Below are 26,918 nucleotides of genomic sequence, written 5' to 3'. Positions count from 1 at the left end.
AGGCTTGCGCGAGATAGATAATTACTGCTAAATTTTTATCTGGTACCAGATGTGGAAATATGCTACGACACGCTTTGGTCTGAAGGTCGGGCATATTTTAGTTTTATATTGGACCACTCCTTTAGAGCTTTAGTGTGGGCGGCCACCAATACACCATCGGAATATCAGATAAGCTAAATTTTTGTGCACTATAATTTAGCGTGGCCGGGAAGCTCAGTTGGTAGAGCATTCGCCTTACAATCTAAGGGTTGTGGGTTCGATCCCCGGTCACTGCCAATTCAGGGGATGATTAGCTTAGATTGGGTAATCTGATCTAGGAGGTAAGTTACTGGGAGCTGAGAGTAGGTGTGGCGCTCCACCTCAGCATTCGATCGCCCTGGTCTAGCGCAAATAGAAAAGGGGATAGACTCTCTTACTCCCGGCTTTACCGACAGCCACCAGATGAAAATGCTACTTACTTAATCTATCGGCATGCTCTATATTTGATTTAGACAGCTCTTATGTAAACACAACCACGGGGATTAGCATAAATCAGAATTTTTACAAATTCAGTACTTTTTCAAACATGACCATGGGAATAAGCCAAATTAAAGTTTATATTACATATTTTCAAAAAGAGATGAAATATATTGGCCCAAATTGACCCGAAAAATCTATTTTTTGGAAATTGGGCTCCGTCACATTCCAGGGTTTATCATTTTGATTCTTTGTGCAAAATATTGGTAAAATTGAATGAGCCAATCATGGAGAGATAATTTCCAAAAAGATAAATGTCAAAGAGAGAAAAAGTCAAAAAATTTTCAATTGACAACAAAAGTTTTCTACATTTTTTCAACACATGTGGAAAAAAATGTCCTAATTCATAAACAAAAATTTCCACATTTTAATAAATGCACATAGAAAAAAATCTCCTGAACGTCATGACAAGTTTTCCACGTTTTAAACCCACGTTGCAGAAAATCTCCTGGAAGTCATAACAAAAGTTTTCCACGTTTTAAATCCACGTTGTAGAAAATGTCCTAAAAGTCACGACAAAAATTTTCCACGTTTTGAACACAAACTTTAACTTCATATTTGAGGTGATTACCGATTGTTTTCATCCTTATTCAGGGGGTTTGTAGGTGTTCGAAGTATCGTTTTCCCGTCAAAACTTTGGCAGAATCTCGGAATCATGCCTACTCGAAAATGAAACTATCTATGAGATAGTTAGAAATCAGTGGTTTTACCAAGTAACCACTAAACTAACGAGTTTGCAAATCATGGAGAGATAATTTCCAAAAAAAATAAATGTCAAAAAATTTTCAATTGACAACAAAAGTTTTCTACATTTTTTCAACACATGTGGAAAAAAATTTCCTAATTCATAAACAAAAATTTCCACATTTTAATAAATGCAAATAAAAAAAAATCACCTAAGAATACTAAGAATACCTTATCTGTGTTATCAGCCAAAACTTAGTCGGCCCTAAGTGACTAAATTTTGGCTTGGTGACTAAAACTAGGGCTGACTAAAAATTTGGGCCGACTAAAATTTGGGCCGACTTAAAATTTAAAAATGGCCAAAACTTAATCATTAGTCGTGGCCCTTAGTGACTAAATTTTAACGAGGTGAATAAAATTAAGGCCGACTAATAATTAAGGGCGACTAAAGTTAATGCCGACTAAGTTTTGGCCGATAAGGTAGACCTTTACCGAAATCTTAACATATCGGGGATGAGGATGATTTTCGTGATCGATTTTATTCGATATAACTGTAAACTATTCATCAATAAGCTGGTTTGTAAGAAGTTCTATAGATAATTCTACCGCTATAAGGAATGTCGATGAAATCTATCGTTAGAAATTCTTTATCGATAACACCCCTGTCTCTGTGCCTTAGGGTGTTGAGCGCCAACTGGGGTAGGAATTAAAAAATCTAAAATTCACTGGGGTGCATAAAATATTCTTTCAAATATTGAGTCGGTTGGTAAAAAATGTCCTTGATTTTCACTGGGGTGAGAAAAATTTTGACAAATATTTGCACGATCTAACTTTAGGTTTAGTGTGCTAGACAGAATCTTTCTTATAGATTACCGTGAAGTCGGGTAACTTGCATCAGTGGAGGCTAAGCCCTCAAATGACTCCTCGGGTGAGTTAAGGCATATCCCAAATATATTTTTGCGTGACGCACACCGCTTCCCATTATTCTTTAACTCTCATATATAGCTCAAAACAATCGTATCAACGAGAGGATTTCGAAAAGTGCTGGGTCAAAAATTTACATTAAGTCATTTTGAAGATATCGGTCAAAAAATGATTTTGACGTTATAAAAAACATCGAAAAAACACGTCATGACACATGAGTAAGAAGATTCAAATTATTGAAAAACGGCGATAACTTCAATTCTATTAATGCAATCAACACCAAATTTTGACTGGAGTTGTAAATTAATGATTCTGAAATATTTGTTAAAAAAATTTCAGAATATCCAAATGACGCTATTTGTTGTCGGGAAAAATTAAAATACGTCAAAAATGCTGACGTTATCATGAATGACCAATCAAAGTAGCAAAATTTCAAAACAAATGAACTACGCAGCTCCGATCGCAGCTCTACTCTACCATTTTTGTTTTGAGAAATGTAATAAGATTTGGGAAAGGGGGGCTATTATAAGGGGCAGTATGTTATATTAAATTTTATCTAAATCTGAAACGATATAATAATGTCGAATTTACTTGGTTTAAATGATGGTCTTTTCTTTCAGTATCTGTGCATATGAGAAAGTCTCTCCAAAATTTTGAGGGTTAGATCCTAGGTTTAAAGAAAGAAAGGGAAAAGAATAGTGACTTAATGAGGCACAGCTATGGTTTTCAACCCCTCTTGTTTGGCTAAAATCTCCTTCTTAGTTCCCAAATCTTGGTCAGACAAATTTAATCAGTTATTTTACACGCTGAATTTTGAAGCTGATTCTTCTCATCGCAAGTACGCATTCTCAATGTTCACGTTTATCCTTCGTTCGTGAACCCTTTGTTGTTATCACATTTTCTATGTATTGTGTGTTTTGCTTAAGATTTCTCGAAAAAAAGTCATATTTAGTGAGTACGGTCGAAAAGATTCTGAACAATATGTCAACGAACCAAAATAACGTTGAAATTACCATAGAAGTCGGATCAGATAAAGGAGAGTGTGATCCTATAAATATTTTGCTTGCAACTTGCGATTTGAGTGACCCGCCTTAATCCCTCCGCAACTCTTATACGTATACACTGCAAAAAATGGTTCAAGTGGCTCTGGTTGCAAGATTGTTGTAAAGGTAATTTCTTTTGCAAAATTTAGTCTCCCTGTCCCTAAGGTTCACTTTTAAGGTCCGGTCCGCTCATACATACAACAAGAAAGCCAGCTTTAGAGCGGCCGGAAACCCAACTTCTGTGTCTTCTTATCTGATATATTCCAATGGTGGATTGGCGGCAACCGACGCTAAAAAATTCGCATCGAGTGCCAGTATATACCTTATCGGGGAAAACTTCGTCGGGGAAAATTTTCGTCGGGGAAAAATATTCGTCGGGAAAAAATATTCGTCACTTGTTGGTAGTTGGTAAACGCATTAAGACCGGGGAAAATTTTTGTCGGGAAGAATATTCGTCACTTGGCCGAAATTTCGTCACTTTTCCTCGACGAAGTTTTCCCCGATAATAGAAATGCTGGGTTTCGACCATTAACGGTGTCTGCTTACAAAAATCTGGCCTGGAAGACTGATAGTTAATAGAATAAAAGATTCCGGTCAGTCTATTATTCGGAAATTACCAAAAAACAATAAACGCGATGTTCTTTGGAAATGTTTCAGACTCGTTGAAGGGTGAGATAAATCTTCCTTTAGGTGTTAGCTTCTATTTTTATTTTCTCAACTTGCCAGACACACAGCAACATTTCGTGGGCGAACAGTCAGGTTTTTGCTTTCCTAAAACTAAGAAAGTGCTCAAAAAAGGAGTCTGCTAAATTACGTGGGTTACGTGCGTGCCGTGGGTTCGTGGGTTCGTGCCCTCGTGGGTGTTCGTGGGTTAAAATGTCTCGTGGGTTCGTGGGTTCGTGGGTCAAAATATCTTGTGGGTCCGTGGGCCATAGGTGAATTTTAAACTTTTACAATTTAAAAGTGAAAAACTTCCTCATTGTATTGTTCTTCGTTCTTCTCACCCTATAATCAACTCAATAGTTTTTATGAGAAGAAAGAGCGAAATGGAAAATGTCAAAAAACATTTCCAGCTGATCTGATTGATTTTAATATTAATATTTCTACCGCTGACCTTAAAAAAACGACTTCCATCGAAAGCTTTATAATATATAAAGCCCAATTAACGTCACTATGATAGCAACTCCAGAAGATTTTTCAAATTTTAATTTTTTTTTCAAAACCTATCCTATCTTGTAGAGCTTTGAAAAAGAAAGAAAATGAGGGGTCATAGGCCTCCAGAGGATAAGTGGTTGTAAAGATATTCAAATTTTAGTGTCAAAAATTTGACTAAAAATGTCAAAAAAAGGTTAGGAAAATAGCTTGTAAAAATTCGAAAAATGTGTCAAAAAAGAAAAAAAAGAAATTTTCCAGTCATGCTTCTTCAATTTTGCATATCTCTTTTTCTAGTGTAGCTAGAGACCTGAAATTTTGAGGGAGAAATCTTTGATGGTGTTAGAATATTATTATATAAAAATAATTGTAAAATATAGTATATTTATCAAAATAATGAAAGATATATCTTTTTTTGCATTGTTTTATTTTTGTTTTTGAAGAAAATTAGCTTGGAAAAGGTTGAAATGAGTCAAAAAAGGTGGTAGGACCCATTTTCAAGGGACCTCTGGAAATGGAGGAAAAAAAACTTATGAATAAAGAATAAGTTTTTCTGAAAGGAGAAACCCCAAATGAAAAGAAAATCCATTTCGGCAGAAATAAAAACTTTTTTTGGGACATTCCCATGCAAAAGAAGCAAAAAAGTGAAAAAAACTACATGAAAATGAAAGAATTAGAATTAGCGATTGTGATTTTTGAATTCCTCACCCTTTTTCTGATAAACATAAGTTTCAGCCTTCAAATACATTTTCCTCCGTTTCCAGACACATTTGTTCATCGATAGTTGGAAATTTTTTTTCTCCCATTGGCAAACAATTTTCAAAATGTTGCAAAACGTTCGGCATTTTACCAATTTGCCGTCTAGCCCGTGTCCACAGTGTTATATACCGCTGGAAAGCTAAGATCACGGGCTTTCATTTAGTAAAAACCAGAACGCTTTAGCATACATAGAAAAAAAGTTTGAAGGGTTCAAAGTTCACGGAAAAATGAAACATTTGGTTTGACGTCAACAAAAGTTGCATGACTTCTGGAGTCGCTAACTATGAGGAATCTTATTTTTATCTCCCTTTACGGTTTACCATGTTCCACCTACTACACAATTAATACAAGAGGTCACAGAATGGCAAAGAAATTTGCAAAAGAAAAAATTGAATCATTATTAAGTGTTTTAGGGTTTTAGAAGATGATGGATTTAAGAATAGATATGAAACAGCGAAATGTAAACAATGTTTACAGCTCTCGCTGCTTAAAATATCATATCTTACACGATCTTAAAGTATTGGGATTTTTGGAACATTTTGGACCCACTGGAAAATTTGGACCCACAAGCGATTTTGACCCACGAACCCACGAACCCACGAGCAATTTCAACCCACGTGATTTTTTTTGGACCCACAAACCCACAAACCCACAAGATATTTTGACCCACAAGACATTTTAACCCACGAGACATTTTAACCCACGAACACCCACGAGGGCACGGACCCACGAACCCACGAACCCACGAACCCACGACACGCACGTAACCCACGTAATTTAGCAGACTCTCAATAAAAGTAACCTTTTCTCCTAATCACTTTTGCATGTCCACACAAGAGAAAAAGATACCAAATGTATGATGTCTTCTTTTGAAATTCTAATCAACAAACGTCAATAGTACGACTTCATTATTACACCCGGGTGGGGGGGGGGCACTCAAGGTAAATGACCTACCAGACGTTCGGCCCTTAAGGGTAGGTTTTTCATAGTTCAGCTAGTGCACTGTAAGGGTAGGAAATTACAAAACTGCACTGAACTGTGATAAAAGGCCAATTTTTTGGTAAAATTGGCACAATCACAAAATTGGTCAATTTTAGAGGAAAAATTCCACATTTTCTTGGAAAATTGTAAAAATTTTCCCCCTTTCGGGCGAGAAATTTTGAAAAAGTGCACTGTAAGGGTATCATTTTTCATGGAAATTCACTGCACTGTAAGGGTCCGATTTTAGAAGCCAAATTTTGGGCCGAACGTATGGTCGTTTTCAGATCGAGTGCCGCTGGTTATTACACAAACAAAATACCAAAATGTACAAAGAAAAATTTCTTAGTTCTTGGAAAAAGTTGTTAGGTTAGCCCCCAGTCAACAGACCTAAACAAATAACCCCCCCCCCCTGAGTAAGTAGCCCCCCCCTGATCTTAGGGAAAAAGAGCCCCCAGCCAGAACTTTAGGTTCTAGCCCCCCCCCCTAAGAGCCAGGGGGGATGCATTCTATGCCAGAACTAATAAACTTTTTGAAATTCTGTAAAAAGGTCCAAGTTCCTGAATAGTTTTACTATGTTCTGTGAAAAGAAATTGTGAAGAAAAATAAACCTTGAGCACAAAAAATGCTTTTTTAAACACTTTTTTCCACCGAAAAACAAATAACTTTTATAGACTTTTACCTTCCCCAAACATTGTATTGAAAAAGCCTAGCCCTAGCTACTAATTAAAGTAAATGAGATAAGATAAGATAAAACCTTAAAATCAACCAGAATTTACAACCTTTTGTCCCGGGGGGGGTACTAGGATTGATGGGTGTCGGGTATGTGCGTGCCAGACCTCTGGACCCTTACCCTTAGAGAGACTGAATTTTGGTGAAAAGGTGACCCTTAGAGAGACTCAGTGTAGAAAAACCCAACCCTTAGAGAGACTTTTTCACAAAAAATTTCTATAATGGGCCAAAGAAATTCGATTTTTAAAAGAATTTCTCCAATTTTCGAAAAATTTCTCTAATTTTTGAAAAATTTTCTCACTTTTTTTAAAAATGTTCTCACTTTTTTTGAAAATGTTCTCACTTTTTTGACTTTTCACTTTTCTTTGACCCGAGTTTGTGAAAAAACCGACCCTTAGAGAGACTGATTTTGACTTTTGTTGTTTTGGTAACCCTTAGAGAGACTTTGGGAGGGTGAAAAACCCTACCCTTAAGGCACGCACATACCCAGCACCCATTTTTGCCTAAGTATCCCCCCCGGGCCTTTTGTCCAAAGCAAAAGACATGCTTTTCTCGCCACCATCTTGTTTTAGAATGGGAATTATTATTGGTTCCAATTCACACAGTCTTTTTTTTCATCCAATCAGATCGTGCGATTTCACTTTTGCTTTCTCTAGTCCAATAAGACTGCAGGATTTGAGTCATGTGACATCTCTTGAGAAATACAGGGGGTCACACTACTGGCTACAGGAACTGAAAGCAAACAATTAAGGCCAATGCAATATGTTTGGTTTTTCTGAAGGACAAGAGGTATAAATGTATCCGGGCATTTTGAAATTTTTTTTTTGCATCATGTAGAAAAGGTTTTTGGGTCTTTCCTTTCCTAATTAGGAAGGCCTTTCCTAATTAGGCCTTTTAAACCAAGTGAAATACACTTTTCCCGTAATTCGTAAAACAGATATTTGCGCATATTATTTTGATGCTCTCCACCGTTTGGTCTATGGAGGTAAACAAACCTGTTTTTACCTGCGTTCCTTAGGGAAAGTTAGTTTTTTGAGCTTTTCTTTAAGGGGTCACTCACATATCGATTCATCCCACAACTAACATCAAATTGATGCGAAGGGTGTTAGAGTCTGTGATGCTAAGAAATTTCACCATAAATATCGATTTTTGATACGCTTATTTTGTGACAAATGTTACTTTTCATATTTCTTTTCCTTCGTTCACTTCGCTATTTTATATGTAGAACAATTTTAACCAAAAACAAATGGCCCAATGTTTTTGTCTCGTGTTCCTTTTGTTTAGTCCGCGCGGCCCTTAAATTTTGCCGATGGTCAGTCTTTTTTTTGTGAAATGCCACTATTCTGTCGATTATGATTGGAGAGATAATTAATTGCAGGGAAATTTCCGAAAGAAAGTTTAGAACTTATCTCCTTTATTTTTAAAATGTAAACTGAGCAAGCCGTGGCAAAATTAAAGCTGGCTCACGTCACAGAACAACGATGAAAGTGAAGGAGAGAGTTTCATTGATTTTTGATAATTTTCAAACTTTGACGGTAAGAGTCGGGGGTGGGGGGGTTTCAAATTAGCGTCAATTTGACGTTAGTCGTGGGAAGAATCGATACCGTGAGATTGGGTAACTTGCATTAAAATACAAAGTTGAATCAAAACAAAAATGGTAGAGTTGAGCTGCGAGCATAGCTTTGTAGTTCATTTGTTTTGAAATTTTGCTGTTTTGATTGGTCAGTCATTTGATGGCTATGCAAGTTTCCCTCTACTGATGCAAGTTACCCGACTTCACGGTAAGTATTCTGGTAATCAAAACCTAAAGATTTCTGGTGGTTTTTTGTTCATTTCCTGTGACAACAATTAAACCTACAAAGCACCAAGAAAAAAACCAACATAGAGAAGGTACATTTTTGTAATGCAGAATAAAATATGATGGTGTGAATCTTTTTGAAATTCTATGTTTAGCTCAATGCCCTGTAACTATGCATGGAGTACCCATTGCTAAGACCTTATGTTAAAAACTAAAGTGATTATACGGCAAAAAATCCTCAAAAAATAGAAATTTTTGTAATAACTCCAATATTGATATTTGACTGTACTTTCTGGGGTCATCCATATAGTACGTACGCAAAATCTTTCCAAATATTGGATACCCCCTTGCGTCATTTAAACAACAGACGTACGTTTTTGCTAAGTGCCTGTCTCCCTTCTTCACTGCGTACGTACTATGTGGATGGCCCCTTTGGGAGAATGGGACAATCTTTTGAATAAGTTTAATTACTGTTTTAATGATAACGTCATATTATTGATTTGTCTTTTACAACTTAGGTGTCATCTAGATACATGATAACTTATCTCACTTGTATTGGCTGGAGTAATTTGTTATTCAATAATATATAGACTGTCGTAGAATAGCAACACACCGCTGTGGAAACATTGCAAAAAAACTGCAACATTGGGTTTTTCTTGAAAAAATTTGAATACGGGGGTGGATGATGTAACAATTTTCAGTTTCCCCGGACAAAGTGACTTTTGGCCCCCCGGACAACAGGTTTTAACCTCCGGACAAGCATCAGTTGACCCCCCAGACAGAGCAAATTTACCCCACGGACAAGGCAAATTTTGATGATTTTTCGCTACCCCCTGGACAAAATATATCCTCCACCCCCTATGTATGGACATTTTCTGGAACAGCCCATTTGCAGAAAATTGCAGCGCTGCGAAACTATGCAACTTGCCTAACTACTATGTGATTCTATTCATTTTACTGTACACATACTCAATGATTATAAAGCCAACAAAGCTTCATAATTAATGAGAAATACTCACATTTAAAACCCTTTTAGAAATATGTTCTGAATACATGGCATATTATGTTTTAGTACAAAATAAACTTATCCTAATCAGAAAAAAATGACTAGAAAGTTTGATGCTAAAATATCTATCTTTCATGCATACATCTTTCAGAAGAAATAAAACTGGATTCACAAAAGTGCATCACTTACCTTATTGGAACTAATTTTCATGGGAATTAATTTTAGCGTTTTTTCTGGGTTTTTCGTCAAAATCGCAAAAATTAGTTCCAATTATTATAAGGTATTAAAAAAAGGTTGTCTTAGGAGTTTTTGGAGTCATCCCATAATAGTTTTGCCTCTAGCTCTAATTCTTTGGAATCAAAACCGTACCGCTTCCCAAAAAAAGGTCTATTTATTTGCTGTTAGCTGAATAAGGGTTATACTTTCATCTTTGCTGATGATTTCCAATTTTGCCTTGCTTACCCATGCTTTGAGGGACTGGGACTGAGTCTGACCAGATTCCCAATAAGAGCATGGGGACTGACCACAGATATCTGTAAAGCCCGAAGGGCTAGATAGGCAACTTTAAGCTTTCTCCAGCAAAAAAAAGTGAAGCAAAAATTTGACTTTTTAAATTTCGTGCCGATGGATAGGATCTAGCATTTTAATTGTTTTCGGAGCGCGAGATCAAAAAAAGTAGGCAGAAAACGCTATTTCACTCAAACCGGTGAAATTGCATATTTTAGAAATCCTTCTAAACCTAGGTTTCACTTTTCGATAAAAGCCGCAAATCTAGCCCTTTGGGCTTTACAGATCTGTGGGACTGACTCTATTCTGATCATGATTCTGCAGAAAAAATGTCTTCACATTTGAAATGATTGTTTCCTTTTTACTGACCTTTGTCCCAGTACCATTATCCACCATTCTTCAGTGATGTTGGATCACACACTACACAAGTAGATGCTCCTTTTTTTTCAAAGATTCCATTAAACTCTTTCTTTTTCTTACAGAAAAATAAACAAAGAAAAACACAAAAAATTAATAATGAAATAATGAGGACACTTTAATCATTTCTCTTTTTTTAACAGAAAAAAATGAACAAATAGAAAAACACAAGGTATAAATAATGACATCAGGGCCATCATAAAAAAAACAATAAAATGATGCAAGTAGATGCACCTTACTCATCGTTCGATGATTCAGAACAATTTGAAGACTCATCATCCTGGATTTCTGACTCTGACCAAGACGTCAAGTGGTCAGGATGGAAAAGGGCGTCACCAATTTCAACTGATCCCTCACCAACAGAAGAAAAAGAAGTATATTAAATTTTTTTTCTAATCAGACCTCCTTTCTTTTGGATCTTTAATCTAAACTAAGTTAAGGTCTCAGGTAAAGTGGATAGACCATCAAAGGTGATGTTTTATAATATAATGATCTATGAAATAGTGTCAAGGGGGGGGTTCAAGGTCCCACCTAAGATTTCAGGCCCAACTACTTGAGAGTTGAGTTGCAAAGCCCCACCTAATGTATTGTAAATCCATTGCATTATTCATTCACATTTGTCTGTTATGGTCGATAAGAAAGGTTTTTCATGGTGTTATATAATGATCGTTTCAAATCATTAATGATGGGAAATGTTGCAACGATGAACAAATATCAAAACATTTCTTTTTGATGGACTGTTGGTTCAAGGTTGCAAAATGTATTTTCCTTTATCGGGTGCGTCTAAAACATAATCGATAGCTTTTGTTGAGATATAAAGAATGCGTGCGAATTTCTACTAGAACCTTTTTCATGTGATCCTTATGTATGTTAATCAACCCTAAATAGTGCGGAGAGGGATCTGATCCCCCTTCTTAACACCTCCCCTGGAATCCCCTCCCCCCCCCGACCTTTAAAAATGCCTTTTTTTGGACAAAAATAGCTAACAAATATATGCGAAATACCTTTTAAAGAGAGAGAAAGCGAAATGATAAACTTTCTTTCTTCTTTTTGACTCCAGATCACTCTAACAGAAAACATCCTTTTATGAAGAACAAATTTCATAACAGTGCTTGAAAATAATCTGCAATATATATGTAAGCGCCCCCTTCTTAAACTATCCCCCTTCCTAACTATCCCCCCTTTTTCATGAAAAGGTGTCAAAGGGGGTAGTCTGAACTATGCCCTATAATGCTATATGTATGTTTAATCATTTCTTAAATTTTCAAGTTTGAATTTTGTAAAAATTGTCATAATTATATCTAAAGTACCCCAGCAAACTACCTTTTTACACGAATATTACTAGGAAAATTTTAAACGCCTTGAAATTAACACGCACAAAATTAACACGAATTTTATTTGCTTTTTCAAGGACACCACGTCTGGTTTTAATCAAGGGGGTTTTTATTAAAACGAAATTTTTCAATTTGTGTTAATAAAATGACCAGTAGTATTCGTGTAGATAAGGTAAGCAAATTAAGCATATTTTTGGCACAGCCCGTTAGAGGAAGTATAATCTACAACCTTTTAAAACTTTAAGTTATGTATTGAATTATTGAAAGAAAACTTTTTAAATTTTATTTAGCTCTGGTACAGTATCTTGTTTGTTTATCATCGAGGACTATTCAATATAATTTCATGCCAATGATCTACAACCTTTCCTTTGAAAAATTACAAATTATAGCACTGCGATAATGGCTTTTAAATCTTTAAATAAAAATTCTCCTTCTTATCTCACTAAACGATTCATTCTCTGTGGTAATAGGAATGAGAAAGGCGAGCTAGTAGGTGTGAACACCAAAGCTGCGAGGGAAAACAAGTTACATGTTCAAAAAACAAGAAACAAAATATGACTCTAAAATGTTTCTTTATAATGGTACTGACGTCTGGAATAATCTACCTAATAATAATGTCATTTCTTTCAATAATCAATTTTTGTCTTTCTGTTTTTCATTCTCGTTTCGAATTTTGTTAGAAAAGCATGCCACGTAAAATATTTGTTATTATTATTATTTTTATTATTACCTTTTATAAAAAACCAAAAACAAGAAATTTTGTTGATTTTTTTCTCGATCCTTTGTCATTCCAGGTCTTGTCATTGATTGAAATTTGCTCCAAATGTGTTGCCAAAAATCACGCTTTTGAAACAGTGGAGCTCTACACACCACCCATCCCGGACAACCTGCAATTACGGATTGCATACCACTCCTTCCCAGAGAGTGAAGAAGAAATCCGTTTGTATTCATGTCTTGCTTCAGGCTCAAATGACAAATTCAAACAAGGAGAAATTTTGGCTAAGACAGGAAATGTTCATGACGTTTTACAAATTGGTAAGGAAACAATGCATAACGTTTATAAGCATACTGACACCAGGATATAGACCTTATCCGAGTTTTTTATTTTTCTCGAGGAATTCCTAAGAGATTTCTATTGTAATACACTCGAAACAATCCCACAATGCATCGCTTTTTTTAGAAAAATAAAAAACTCTGGTCTATTGTGGAAAAATAAGCATATCATAAGAATACGTACGCTTTTTTTATAAGAATATAGTACTTTGGCTGAGGTTGAGCATTATTCTTATTTTCAATTATATCTTTTCTACTTCAAGAGCAATGTACCAAGACGTCGTGTGGACTAGCAATAATTTTTTGGAACAGACTTTAATTCAATTTCTTTCCACAGGCTTTCACTTGAGCGGCGTTGTTACACAACCGGCTCCACACACCACTGCAAAACAAACCTTCAACATCGCTATCACGTTTGACCGTGGTCATATTACGTCATGTCAATGCTCGTGCCAAGAAACAGCCGCGTGGTGTGAACACGCCAACGCTTTATGTATCTACCGTATCACGCGTAAAGACGAAGTAGCTTTACGTTCGCCCGTTTCTGAGTCGCTCGGCCGGTTGGAGAGAGATCAACTACAGAAGTTTGCGCAATATCTGATCAGTGAGCTACCGCAGCAAGTGAGTCTTTTTTTTTTACACAACGTCGAAATAACGTCCATGTGACATTCATAACATTCGTGAAACGTGAAAATAACATTACGTGCCAGCTTGAATACGAGCCTATACTAGACGTCACCCGCGTTTTTTTTACGCGATTAACGTCTATTCCACTTTGTGACTTTTTCGAATATTTTGAGCCCACGTTTTCAGGCTTTAAACATTCGATTTTTTGACGCCACTTTTAACTTTCGAAGCTCCTGCAGTAGCAATTAACTTTCGAAGCTCCTGCAGTAGCAAAAATATCGAACTTGCGTCTAAACACTTGAAAGGCCTCTTTTTTTCAAAAATCATCAAAATGGAACTCACTAAGACCATGTTCACACGTTACTGTTGCATTTCGCTCCGGTATGATTTTCGTTACGGATCTAATGTGTTCATATTGGTTTCAAAACGCTTCGGAGCAAGAAAACGGAGCAGTTCCGCTCCGATGAAAAAAGTGGAGCGAAACCGTTTCGATCTGTTTTGTTTTGTAACGTCTTCTTTTTTGACGTTTCGAATTTTGACGTTCACACTTGTTTCGGAACCGTTTCGTTTCGTTTCGGAACGGAACGGAACCGTAATGTCTGAACATGGTCTAAGAAACAGAATGAAAAAATCCGGTTTTTGGTGAGGTACTCACTACTTGAATACGATCTCCTCGCTCGAACTCCCGCTCCTTGTACTTTGGGCGTACAAACTTTCAAGAGCAGAAACTTTCGCGAGGTCGAAAAATCGCGAAATTTGTGACATTTACTTTCGCGAATTTTAGGAAAAAATGTTTTTTTGCGAGCATAAACTTTCGTGAATTGCCCTTTGCGAAAATCGCGAAAGTTTCTAAGAATAAAAACATTCTGGTTTAAAATATTTCGCTCTCTCTTAGAGCATTTTCAGTTTTTTTGAATAACAAAGACGTTTAACAATTATATTTAACGACGCTAGAACGGCATTACAATGACTTCTTCAGTTTTTGACGTCACGGAACATCTGGTACACTTCTTTCGCGTATCCGTGGTAGTCTTTGTTGATACCTGTATCTTTCTGTATGTTCAGAAAGTTTCTACTCGCGAAAGTTTGTACACCTAAAGTATATTCGATTCAGTTAATGATTAAATTAATTAAATTATTAGAATATTGACAAAAATGAAATCCTGTTTGTATAGCTCCATAGAATTATCTTTATTATTGCCGACCCAAAAAAATATGAGCGTTTTGATTGGTTGAGAGCATCGAGATACTTACGATATTTCATATTTCTCTAGTATGAAAATATGACCGCGTTGACTTTTTGGGGACTGGGTAAACGGCGGGAGAAAAATCAAAACAAAACAGCCGAAAAAAACTAACTTTCGGAGAACTTGACTTGGGAGTCAAAGGGAAAAACGCAACAAAAATTATTTTCAGATTAACTTTTACTTTGGAGTTATTCCATAAAAGACACTAAAATCAAATCTGATCAACTAAAGTCTGTCCAGATATAATAGACGATATCGGCTTAACGAAATTCTCCCCGAATGATTACCCATGATGCATTGCGCAAAAAAATTCACGGACTATATTGACTTACTGAATTTTTTTGCGCAATGCATCATGGGTAATCATTCGGGGAGAATTCGTTAAGCCGATATCGTCTATTGGCAGTGGAAACAAGAATGCCTGTAACTTTTGATAGTCAAATACAATTATGGAAATTTTTTTGCTTGTTTTAGAGAATCAAAAGCGCTATATTTGAATGTATTTTTGGTTGAAAAATTCGCAGTTTTTAGCGGTTAAGTTTGCGATTGCCAAAATTGAGCTTTTTTTCTACTTATGCTTTAACGTTCATTTTTACACCAGTGGCAGTTCGACCTTAGGTTAAGAAGTTTGTTAAATTTCAAGGCAAACAGATAAGTTCTTCGGAAGATATGGGACCCGAAATACCCCTTGGTAGCACTTTTCTGTGAAATATCAAATCTCCAACTTATTACTAAAAACGGGGGTAGTGATATGATTGATAAAAAAGTTTTTCGATCATAACACATTTACGATCTTTTTAATGACCTCATAGCCAAACTGTGTGTAGTGTTTTGGGAATTAGCAAAGTTCTTTAATGACTTAAAAATAACAAAGGCAATATAAGTTCATGCTTATCTTTTCAATAAAAGCAGTTATACTGTGATTTCACTTTGTTTCGAAATAATCAAAGTCTATTCACGATAAGTGTGCACTCCTTTTTCTTTTACCTATAACTTTTGAAGGAATTCTTCAATCTTTATAAATTTGGTATCATTGGAAAGATATTAGTGGGTGGAACAATTTGAAATAAAAAGATATCTAAAAAATTCTAAAAATGAAGATGAAAATGAAGAAGAAAAAAATGAAGATCTTGTAGAAAAGTGCTATAACTATCATTTTCACTGAAGTGAATCCTTGATTATTGAACGTCATCACTGTGAAAATGTTTTTTCAAAAATTATCATTCAGTCAAAAGATATCAAACAAAGTTATGAGCTGATTGACGTCTAAAAACGCTGTTTTCTGCTGTTTTCTGCTGTTTTTTGGGGTCAATCACTTATCAACTTTGTATCATAACTTTATTTTGAATAAATATTTCAGTGAAATTTCTTCACAGTGATGACCTCCTAAGATCAAAGAATCTCTCCAGTGAAAATGAAAGTTATAGCACTTTTCTACAAGATTTTCATTTTTTCTTCTTCATTTTCATCTTCGTTTTAAGAATTTTTTTAAAGACTTTTTTATTTCAAATTGTTCCACTTGCAAATTATCTCTCCAACGATACCAAATTTATAAAGATTGAAGAATTCCTTCAAAAGTTATCTATAACCTATAGGTAAAAAAAAAGAGTGCACACTTATCGTGAACAGACGAACAGATTATAGTACGTATAAATTCTCAGAATAATTATTACTGTAAAAACATCTTTATTATCGTCCATTTCAGGCTAATAATCTTACCTCGACCGAATTTATAGACGTCTGTTTTTCTGTTCATAGATACTACCGACTGCACAACGTTTATTAGATGAATTACTTTCTTCCAAAACTTCACAAATCAACATGATCGCTGGTGCTCCTGGTATGTACAGATATCCTTATTCCTTTAAGCTTTTTTCACACGCACTCAAAACTTTACTTTAGACCTTAAAGAACGGGGAACTTCCCTAAGCTTCCATAGTGTTTTAAGGCCTTATGCTTAAGTTGAAAAGTCACGTAAGACCCTTTTAATCAACAAAAGCTCTACATAATGTCGGGGAAATTCCCAAAAGCCTTACGAACGATTTTCTGTAAGGTCTGAAGTAAAATTTTACGTGCATGTGAAAAAAGCTTTACACACTAGATACGCTAACTGCTTACAAGATTTCCCTTGAAAATATGTCATGGCGTCCTCCAGCTTTTTGGTCCCCCCTAATATGAGCTAAAATCCCCCATCTGGCCTTTCCCCCCCCCACCTGTCTTTAAAATTCGTGCTCCCCCCAATTGGGAAATCCCCCTAGCCGTATTGTATAAGGGTTGCGAAGTGATGATCCAGACTCGCCTCAATTCGCAAGCTACTATAGCAAAAAAAAGACTCTCAAAATCCCAAGAAAGACAGGCTCATAAGCCTGAATGCCCAAACACACCAGGAAGGTCTGTATTTATCCTATTACTCCCCCCACTAGGTAGAGGACTGAATATACCCCCTATTCGCCTTTCTCCCCCCATCAAGCTTGAAATTTTCACTTCCCCCCTGGCATCAAAATCTGATTCCCCCCCATCTTCCTGGGGGGGGGGGATGATCCCATGTATGTCCAGTGAAAAAGTCGACTAGTCCGCCATGCTGTTTTCTGTTTTACACTAGATTTTTGCACGCTCGAATTTCCAAACATTGACAACAAAGATAGCAGTTGTATCTGCTATCTATATGGCAGATTAGTCAGCTCTTATGGACATTCATTTCATTCCAGTCATTTTGTAGGCCTAGAAGCCTGGAACTATCTATTATGTAGTTTACCATTGACACCATTCTAATTTTTTAGTTCTAATCCTAGGAAAATCAATCTCACTGTTATGCCAATTTGGAAATGATGACCTAGGTTTTTCTCCATCTGTTTTAATGGGCTCTTCCAGAAAATATTTGAGTATGAGGGGTAGAGGATATAACATGTTTTGGAAATTTAGCCCTGGACATTGTGAATTTTGAGCCCCCGGACAAGCATTGCTTGACCCCCCCCCCCCCCCCCGAACATTCAAAATCACCCCTAATCAGAGCAATTTTTTCCCCAAAACAAGGCAAATTTTGCAGATTTTTCACTACCCCCGGACAAAATATCCAATATATCCTACACCTTTGTAGAAAGGCATTATTGGTATGCAGGTTTTTTTTTATAAGAACATCCCAAATCTTTGTAGCCTTTGGATACCTCTTTTTGGGTCTTAAATGTTCTTAACTTGTTCTTATTTTTTACAATTTTGTGACTATTTTGTTCATTTCCCTAAGAAAATAAGGTGGTTTTAGCGTCCAGCAAAGCCTTTAAAATGTTCTTAACTTGTTCTTAATATTTTGACCATCGAAGCCTTAAAATGTTCTTATAAAAAAAATGTGTATATAACTTTTTTTTCTCTTTTTCTAGATCCGACCGGTGGAGCATCCGCCTTTGAAGACGCAAAATGGGTTTTAGATGAAGCTTCACTGCAAGAAAACATCAAGAAGATTTTGGCACGGTTTTGTGGAACTTTACCTTATGTTATGATGGACTCCAACGCTGCTTTCTTGAATTCAGTACCCCCTGTTTCTCAAGAATGGTAAGTTTACATCTCTATTTCTGTTCTGTTCGAAGACAGTATTTTGTCAATCCAAAAATCGCTTTTCTTTTTTATGAATCGCATTATTTTTCCATCAAAAGCAAGTGTTCATGATATGCAAAAGAGAAAGAAAATAAATTCTTAAGTATTCGTAAGCAATGTCAACGGCACCTAATGGGCCATTCCAGAGGAAGGGGTGTCCATGATATGCACCATTGCAATGTCTTCCGGGCACCCGACAGCTGATTGGTTGAAAGTGACGTATTGACTGATTTTACGTCACTTACAACCAATCAGCTATTGGGTCCGTGATGTAATGTCAGAAGACGTTGCAACGGTGCATATCACGAATTGCACTTTTGAGGACGGCGGAGTGACTAAAGCGTACCGGGTGTGCCAGAAATAAGTTACCCTCTTTTGACTTTAAGTGAAATTTCTCAAGTTATACAACTTCTTTAGGACTCGAACCTATTTCATTAGAAAGAAAAAGAATAAATTTTAATAGATTTTGATGGATCATTCATTGAGTTTGGTAATAAAACAATATCAAAAGTTTTGCTTGAATGAATTAAAAAATCATTCTATTAAATTTTCATTCTCACTACTGTGAATTATTACCTTTCGCCCGAATGAAGTGTTTTAATTGCGACTAGAATTAGATTAAATTAGCTTTCTACCCAATTTATCCTAAAATTGGGTCTAATTTTTGGTTAAAGACCCCAAAAATTCCAAAGTTATCGTCAGTAATAATAATGGCATTTCTTCTAGAAATACCATATAGTTTCACTTTTAAGGATATTTTCCTTTGTAGCCTTAAGACTGAAATCCTTTTTTCCTTGCATTGTAATTTTTAAACGCTTAGCTTTTGTTTTAATCACTTAAACAATGAAATCAATGCTACATGCATTCATGTTTCTGTCAAAATTTGATTGGCTGATTTTTGAACTTTTTGAGCAATCTCAGAAAACGATTCATTTTCCATTTAATCATAACTTTTGATCTAGTTAGTAGGAGGTCAAACCTGGGGTCCCGTGACATCTTTTTTACGATTTAGCCATTTTTAGTCCATTCCAAAGAACAGTATATTATGAGATATTTTTTAGAGGGAGGACACGGATTAGGCCAGGGACTGCCCGGGAAAACTTTTTATGAACATTAGTGACGCCGTAGGCAAAACTGCAAGGAAAAATAAGGGGTAGAGAATAGCTTATTTTCAAAAGTCAAAATTAACGGAAATGATTGGTGCCATTAAAAAGAGCATGAAATTCCGAGCAAAAAAATGTATTACAAAAACTCTCTGACTAAAGCACACAAAGAAATACAGCCGCTTTAAGACCAACTAACTGTCAGCTCTACTGTGATTTGACGTTAAATCTTGTCTTGGTCGTACTGACGTCGGTATGTTTTTGAACTTCAAGAGGCTGTATTTCTTTTTGGACCTACCTGGAGGTCCTATAAATTAACCTTTGTCCGTCCGTCCGTCCGACCGTTCGTCCGTTCGTCCGTTAGACTGGAGTCGATTATAATGCATGTAATACTAATAATAAACACAAATAATGATACGGGATTTAGTTTGTATAAACGACTGGAAGAATACGGTGTTCCAGCCTTATAGATACCGGGCCTAGCTACGCAGAAACTTGCGTAGCGAGAAAACAATTTGTCAAACAACAACAAACTCTCAAAATAAAATCAACTCAAATGAAAAACTTTTAACACACAAATCCACACACATTTTATTTTCAAGAATTTTTTTTGAGCGGGAAAAAATTTTAATTGCGAATTTGACACTTTTTATTTGTTTGGAGCTAGTGCACAAAGGTTTCTAGACGACTAAAATTTACTTTTTGCTTTATTTCTAATATGTCTGAATTAGTCGTCTAGCTTGCTAGACTATTCGTCCGTCTGTTACCTGCTTTTCTCGAGATTGGCTCATTAGTTTTTTCTGATTTTTGGCACAATGATGCAAAATGGTAATGCCCAAAATGTGACGGAGCCCGATTTTCGAAAAAAATTCACTTCCGGCCGAAAATACCGGAAATACGCCGGAAAAACCGGTTTTTTGGCATTTTCTCAAGATTTCATAATTAGTTTTTTCTGATTTTTTGCACAAAGATGCGTATTAGCAATGCCCAAAACTTGGCCTAGTCCGATTTTTGAGAAAAAATCTTTTCCGGTCGAAAATGCCGGAAATATGCCGGAAATCGCCGTTTTTGCAGATTTTCATTGGACTTTTTCCATATAATTGGTTGTTTTTTCATTCAAAAACATTATTAATAGCAATGCCCACCATCAAGCATGTTTCAATTTTCAATAAAATTGATTTTTGAAGCCGGAGCTATTTTAAAAGTCGCCGGAACAACCTATTTTCGCCGGAAAGACAGTATAATTTCTCGAGCTGTACTTTATATTTTTTCATGAAATTTTGCACACTGATGCAATATGACAATACCTAAAATGTGACGGAGCCCGAATTTCGAAAAACATTTTTTCCGGCCGAAAATGCCGGAAATATGTCGGAAAAATGGGCTTTTTGACATTTTCTCGAATTTTCATTTTTAGTTTTTTCTGATTTTTTGCAGAAAGATGCGTATTCCAAATGCTCAAAACATGGCCGAGTTCGATTCGAGTAAAATTTTTTCCGGTTGAAAATGCCGGAAATCGCCGTTTTTGCAGATTTTCATTGGATTTTTCCTTATATTTCTATGTTTTTCACTCAAAAAACATTATTGATAACAATGCTCACCGTCAATCATGATTCAATTGTCAATAAAACTGATTTTTGCAACTAGAACATCCTATTTATTTTTTTCCCTACAACCCTTCCCTCTCCCCCCATCAACAATCAATGATGAATTTATTGCGTTGTGTATTTTCGCTAAACGCTATATTTTCTGACTGATTTTTTTCATTTTTCTTTTCGCATTGCTATCTAACTTTCATCATCAGGTAGGTCCAATCAGCATCTAGCTTGTTGTGTTTGAGTCAGAGAGTTGCTGTAATACATTTTTTTGTTCAGAATTTCATGTTCTTCCAGATGTTACCAATCAGTTTCATTTATTACCTATGACGTCACTATTTTGGCCATAAAAAGTTTTCCCGGGCCCAATCCGCGTCCTCCCTCTCAAAAATATCTTATAATATACTCTGTTCTTTGGAATGGACTAAAAATGGCTAGGTCGTAGAAAAGATGTCACGGGACCCCAGGCTTGGCCCCCCTACTAAGTAAACCAAATTTGATAAATGACCGATCAAAGTTTAAGTTTACCTTTCCTCTTCATTATAAAAAATAGTTAGATTCTTTAGAAAGTCGTAGATCTCGAGAAATTCCGTTTTGAAGAAGGTTAACTTATTTCTGACACACCCGGTATGTGAAGTATATGGAACATATTATTCTAATAATTTTTCTTTGTCGTATAGGTCAAACTTGCTACGCTCATTCCAAGGAAACGATCCAGAAGCATTATGGAACCTTTTAAACATATCCCGACATTTATACGCCAAAGGTGATCGTAACGCCGCTCATCTTCTGCATTTGATCACAGAGGAATGTCTATTGTCTTACCAAATGATGTTCTATTGGATGTTGAGCTATAATTCGACGTCCAATCAACACGCAGCTATTGGGCGTGGTCGTCCTGGTAAGCCACACCCTCTAAAGCTTTTTCACATGCACTTAAAATTTTACTTAAGACCTTAGAGAATTGGGGATTTCCCTTAGCTTACGTTTAAAGCTTTAAGGCCTTATGTAGAGTTTGCTTACGTTCAAAAAGTTTTGAACGGAATGAAAAGTTACGTAAGACCCTCTTACTCAACAGAATTAAAAATTTGCTACAAGGGGTTTTTCGCCATTTCATTTTTCGACACGCAAAACAAAAACTTTAAAGCCAATATATCTAGTCATGAGTCTGACCTTCTATAAAAAACCGACTAAAATTTTACGTACATGTAAAAAAGCTAAAAGGTCTGTTTCCCCGTTTACGAACCTAGCTGAAAGAACGTTGCTGTTTCAGAGATGATACACTAGTTTTATTGCTCATTTTGGTCCGGTCTTTTTCGTGTACAGTTAGTTTTGCCTCTCTCTCTCTAATTGAATCCTTCAAGTGACTTAGAATTTTCTTTGAATTATAAGGAAAGTGTTTCACATCACCTTTCAAGCAAATGGAAAATGTTTTATTCGAGTTACAGAGACATTCGAATTGGGCTTTTCCAGAAATAGTCCGTGCCCCCCTTGTTGAGGATATCGGATATCCAGAGGGTTTACGATTTTTGCTCAAAAGTGGATATCCATGGGGATAAATATCTAAAGGGAGCGGATATCCAGGGGGTAAAGTGTCTTTTCAAGTAAAAAATACAATACGATATCCAGGGGTAAGCATCTTTATAAGAGAGGATATCCAGGGGTTTGAGCATATTTTTAAGAGCGGATATCCAGGGGGTTCAATACTTCGAAAAATCAATATCCTCAACAGCGGGGGTTGAATTTTTTTCTGGAAAAGCCCATGAGGTTTGATTAAGAAAGAATATTGACTGTACTTCACAACTTTGTACATTAACTCCCTATAATTCGAACCTATAACTATTAAAATCTTATTCTAATTCGAACCAAAAAATTGGTCCCTCAGTTAGAAATTAGTATAAAATACTTTCTGTTTTTCAAATCTTTCTCTGATTCGAAGAAAATACTTGGTCCCTTGTAAATCAAATTAGAGAGGGTCAACTGTTAGCGAGTTCCCAATCCAAAAACCGGGATTTTTCATTCCGTTTCTTGGTGAGTTCCACTTTAATGATGTTCTGAAATGAGCGAAAAAGTTGCAAAGTGGAATAGTGTCGTGTTGCTCAAGGCTGATCATACCTGAGCTAATGACAACAAAATTTATATTTAAAAGTTTTTCCCGGATATCGGCCTGACTTACCGCTGGAAGGTAAGGAGACGGGTTGGTACCCTTTGTAGCTCCTGGGTCAAGGCTCAACGGAGTGGACACGAATTTAGTTCATTATAAGTACTCAATATTAAAACACGATACCAACAATAAAATCCAAATAAATATATATAAAAAGTTCATAAAATATTCACGTCTGGATGCGCCGTTCACTGCAGATTATTACGACTTGGGTTTTATTTCACTCTGCGGAGATCCCCAACTCCGCAGTCTTTTCCTTCTCTGGGTTTAACTCAGCAATGCCAATAAATCTAATACATAATTTCTCTTCCTGGGACGTACCGCTCGGTGGCCAATAAATCATTTTGACACCGTCGACCGGCTCCTTCGGAGTCCGGTGGGCGAGTGTTCTTTTTTGTAAAACGAAAATGTTCTTTTGAAATCAAAGTCTTTAATAATTTACACACATTCATATTTTTGTAGCTTCTTTCTAGATTCTAGATTATGCTTTAGTTTCTTGACCATGACAATAGACGTTACTGCGTAGAAAAATTTGTGCAACATTTGTGATGATTTCACTGATTTCGTCTGCCATTTTGTTTCTAAGCGCCGTCCGCCATCTTGGTACGATCAAGAAGTTTATGTTGTTCGTATAGTAAGTGTCTAGTGTAAGCTAGTCAGCCGTTAATCCTTTATTCCTTCATTTTCAGAGCCGCCCCACATGTCATTGCCTTCCACACACGTGCTATCGAGGCACGCGTCAGCACATCTCATGGAAGAGATCGTCCACTTGTGGGAACTGACTGTCATGTCTCCTTACCTTGATAAAGACACCAAGTTGCAAATGAAACTCAAATTTGAAATTTGGAACCAACAAGTGATCGAATCTGGTCGCAAAGGTAATAATAAGAACTAGCCGGTTAAAACTTTGACATGTTATACATTTTCTGTTAGGCTAACTATCCTTGAGTCTGAAAATTTTAGAATCGCAAAGAAAAAATTAGTTGAACAAGAAAATGAAGACTTTTGCGACGAAGAGTATTTCAAATTTGAAGAGCTTATTTTCGGCGAAGACGAAATATCTTTAAAAAACTTTGGGGTAGATGGTGTATCTTTTACCGAACTAAAAATATATTTTCGGAAAATTTTTCTAAAAGCTTATTTGTCTCAAAATCTTGAAAATTTGCTTTTTGACCAATTTTTCATCCAAATTGTTCATAGAAAAACAGCTATTACTTTTGATGCATCAGTTTAGAATATTTTTCCGAAAAATTTAAAACAGTTCAATTCTTTGCGGACAGTTTGAAAAAAATTCGAAAACAAAAAAATTTATGTAGGCGCCCTCCCCTACCTTCGGGTAGACAGCTATACGAAAAGGGAGCCTTTGGATCGCCCTCAACTGCGATCGCAAACTTACTTACTTACTTTAATGCACAGGTCAGGGTCAAGGGATCGCTTTCAACTCAAGGATGATAAAAGACTTTCCTGGGTTTAATGGACCACTGGAAGCAGCTGAGATTGATTGGGATGTCTTCTATCAAGTCCTTGGAATCCCTCAAAGTGAGTGATTACTTCGCGAAACTTTTTATTTAAAGGTCACCTTATTACTTCGAATAAACGCCCCTTCTTTTAAACGCCCCCTGGAATAAACGCTCCTCCTTTGTGGGAAATTTTTAAAGTACACCTCCCTCAAATTAGCGTCCCCTTCAAATGAACGCCTCCCACCCTCTAGGAAGGGTGTTTATTTGAAACAAGTAGCTGTGAGGAAGTTTAAAACATACGAAAACTTAGATAAGTAAGTCAAGATGACGTCATATATCACACGTGTTTTTATTTTAGTAACAGAGAGGGGTCAAATACCGGCTTTTTCAGGGTGTTTCCGCTAGAAAAATGACTTTCGCATATCAAGAATTCTTTTTGGTCAGCCTAAGCTGAGCATTCAAATAGGTAAAATTCGGTTCTTCTTCTTCCATAAGACGGCAAAAAAAAAATTTGATTTTCCGATCTCACTTTGATTTCTAAACTTTCTTCCGATCGGGTTAACTTTTTGGGTACTTTTAGCGTGCGTTGTTTTTACAGATCATAATGTAGTTTCAAGATGGCGGCTCAAGCATCAAGTGATAGTCAGATGTGATAAGTCAGTGTTGTACCAAAGTATTTCCAGTGTAAATCTGTTGCAAGCTTCAATTTCTGTCATTTATTTTTTTAACTCGGCAAATCAAACAAATGATTTTCATCAAGGGGATTCTTTTCTATATCCTTGAAGGTTAAAGCCGTTTGCTCAAGTTTTGTTTATGTTGATTTTCTGATATATACTTTTTTATGCTGCTTTTATATTTTTTGCAATAAAAACATTTTCTTGTTTGCCTCTAGGGGATTGATGGTGTATATGTTATTGGGATTGATAAAGTTTACAAAGTACAACTACTGTATAAATTTGATTATAAAAACGGATGAATCGTGCTTTTTTGGACTTGGACGTGTTTGTGATTAAGGCGATCGCAAAACTGTTTGGTTCCCTTCTTTCTATAAAAAGTGGGAGTCGTTCGGTCAGTCGAAATTATTTTTCTGTTAAGAAGCAGCTATACATCTTGTTGAAAGGGAGTTCGTGTGGAGATCCAAATTTAAAATTGAGAAACCGTGGATAATTGGGTTTCGATTTCTTCCATTAGATGCGCTCTCTACTTCGATTTGAAAACTTTAAAACAAGAGCGTGCAGAGCGTCGACAGTTGAAATCCAGCAAAGCAGCGGAAAAGCTTTCCGACTCTCCAGCTCGCAACCGTAAATCAGATGACGGGAACCAAATGATGACATCACATCTCCTATTATTGGACTTGCAAGATTATGACAAATGGTCTTTGGAATTTGATCATTTATATTAGTATTAATAAGTGAACAAAAAAGTAAAATCAACACAGTTTGTTTTTTACGATATTTCGTTCTATTTTCAGAACTTCATCAGGTATAATACTGCACAAGCGTTAACACATTTTTAAATGCTACAAAAATCAGTGATGCGTAAAAAAAAAAAGGCGAGAAATAAAAAATTCTAATGAACAAAGGAAAAAATTCTATAGGGAATAAAACAAAGAAAATGTTAAAAAGATTTAATAAAAATAGGTGCGTAGCGATAATATTTACAACGTTAAAACAGTACAATAAAATTGATGAAAACAACCCCGTGGGGAATAATCGTCGAAAACAATAAAACTAAAAATTTAACAAAAAAGGTTTCGAATTAGCACAGTAAACGCAGTGGAAATTAAAACGGAAAATTAAATGCTCGTGTCCCCTTCTGGTTTATTCAGGACAAAAAGCAAAACAAAAAGAAATTACGGAACAAAACATGGGAACACCTGATACTAGCAGAGCACACAACGGTGCTGTAGGCATGCTCGGACAAAACATGGGAAACTGATCTAGTAGAGCACACAAACTGTGCGTAGGCATGCAGGGAACAACATGGGAACACCTGATACTAGTAGAGCACACAACTGTGCTGTAGGCGTGCTACGGAACAAAACATGGGAACACCTGATACTAGTAGAGCACACAACTGTGCTGTAGGCATGCTACGGAACAAAACATGGGAACACCTGATACAAACATGTGCTGTAATGCTAAACAAAAACCACCCTGATACTATATTAGTATTACTATTACAGTTCTTATTGAAATTGATCAAACTATTTTTCACGCAGTTCCGGATGC

At 36.1% G+C, this 26,918-nt stretch overlaps 1 protein-coding gene across 1 annotated transcript; it reads left to right on the top strand.

The window, feature by feature from the left end:
• Positions 1-10,653: 10,653 nt before the first annotated feature.
• Positions 10,654-24,766, top strand: LOC136821000 (zinc finger SWIM domain-containing protein 8-like; the record flags this gene model as incomplete). The annotated part of the gene is given in 8 exon segments (XM_067077234.1): positions 10,654-10,890; positions 12,645-12,885; positions 13,241-13,524; positions 16,536-16,617; positions 18,152-18,323; positions 21,744-21,964; positions 23,917-24,105; positions 24,644-24,766. Coding segments are annotated over 8 exon segments (1,471 nt in total), but the record flags the coding sequence as incomplete, so codon positions are not given.
• Between the last annotated feature and the right edge of the window lie 2,152 nt (positions 24,767-26,918).

This window comes from Clytia hemisphaerica, unplaced genomic scaffold, assembly GCF_902728285.1.
Source record: "Clytia hemisphaerica strain Z4C2 unplaced genomic scaffold, Clytia hemisphaerica genome assembly, whole genome shotgun sequence".
NCBI classification, from domain to species: Eukaryota; Metazoa; Cnidaria; class Hydrozoa; order Leptothecata; family Clytiidae; genus Clytia; species Clytia hemisphaerica.
The sequence above is the reverse complement of the archived record's forward strand: the minus strand, read 5'-3'. Positions and strand labels throughout refer to the sequence as shown.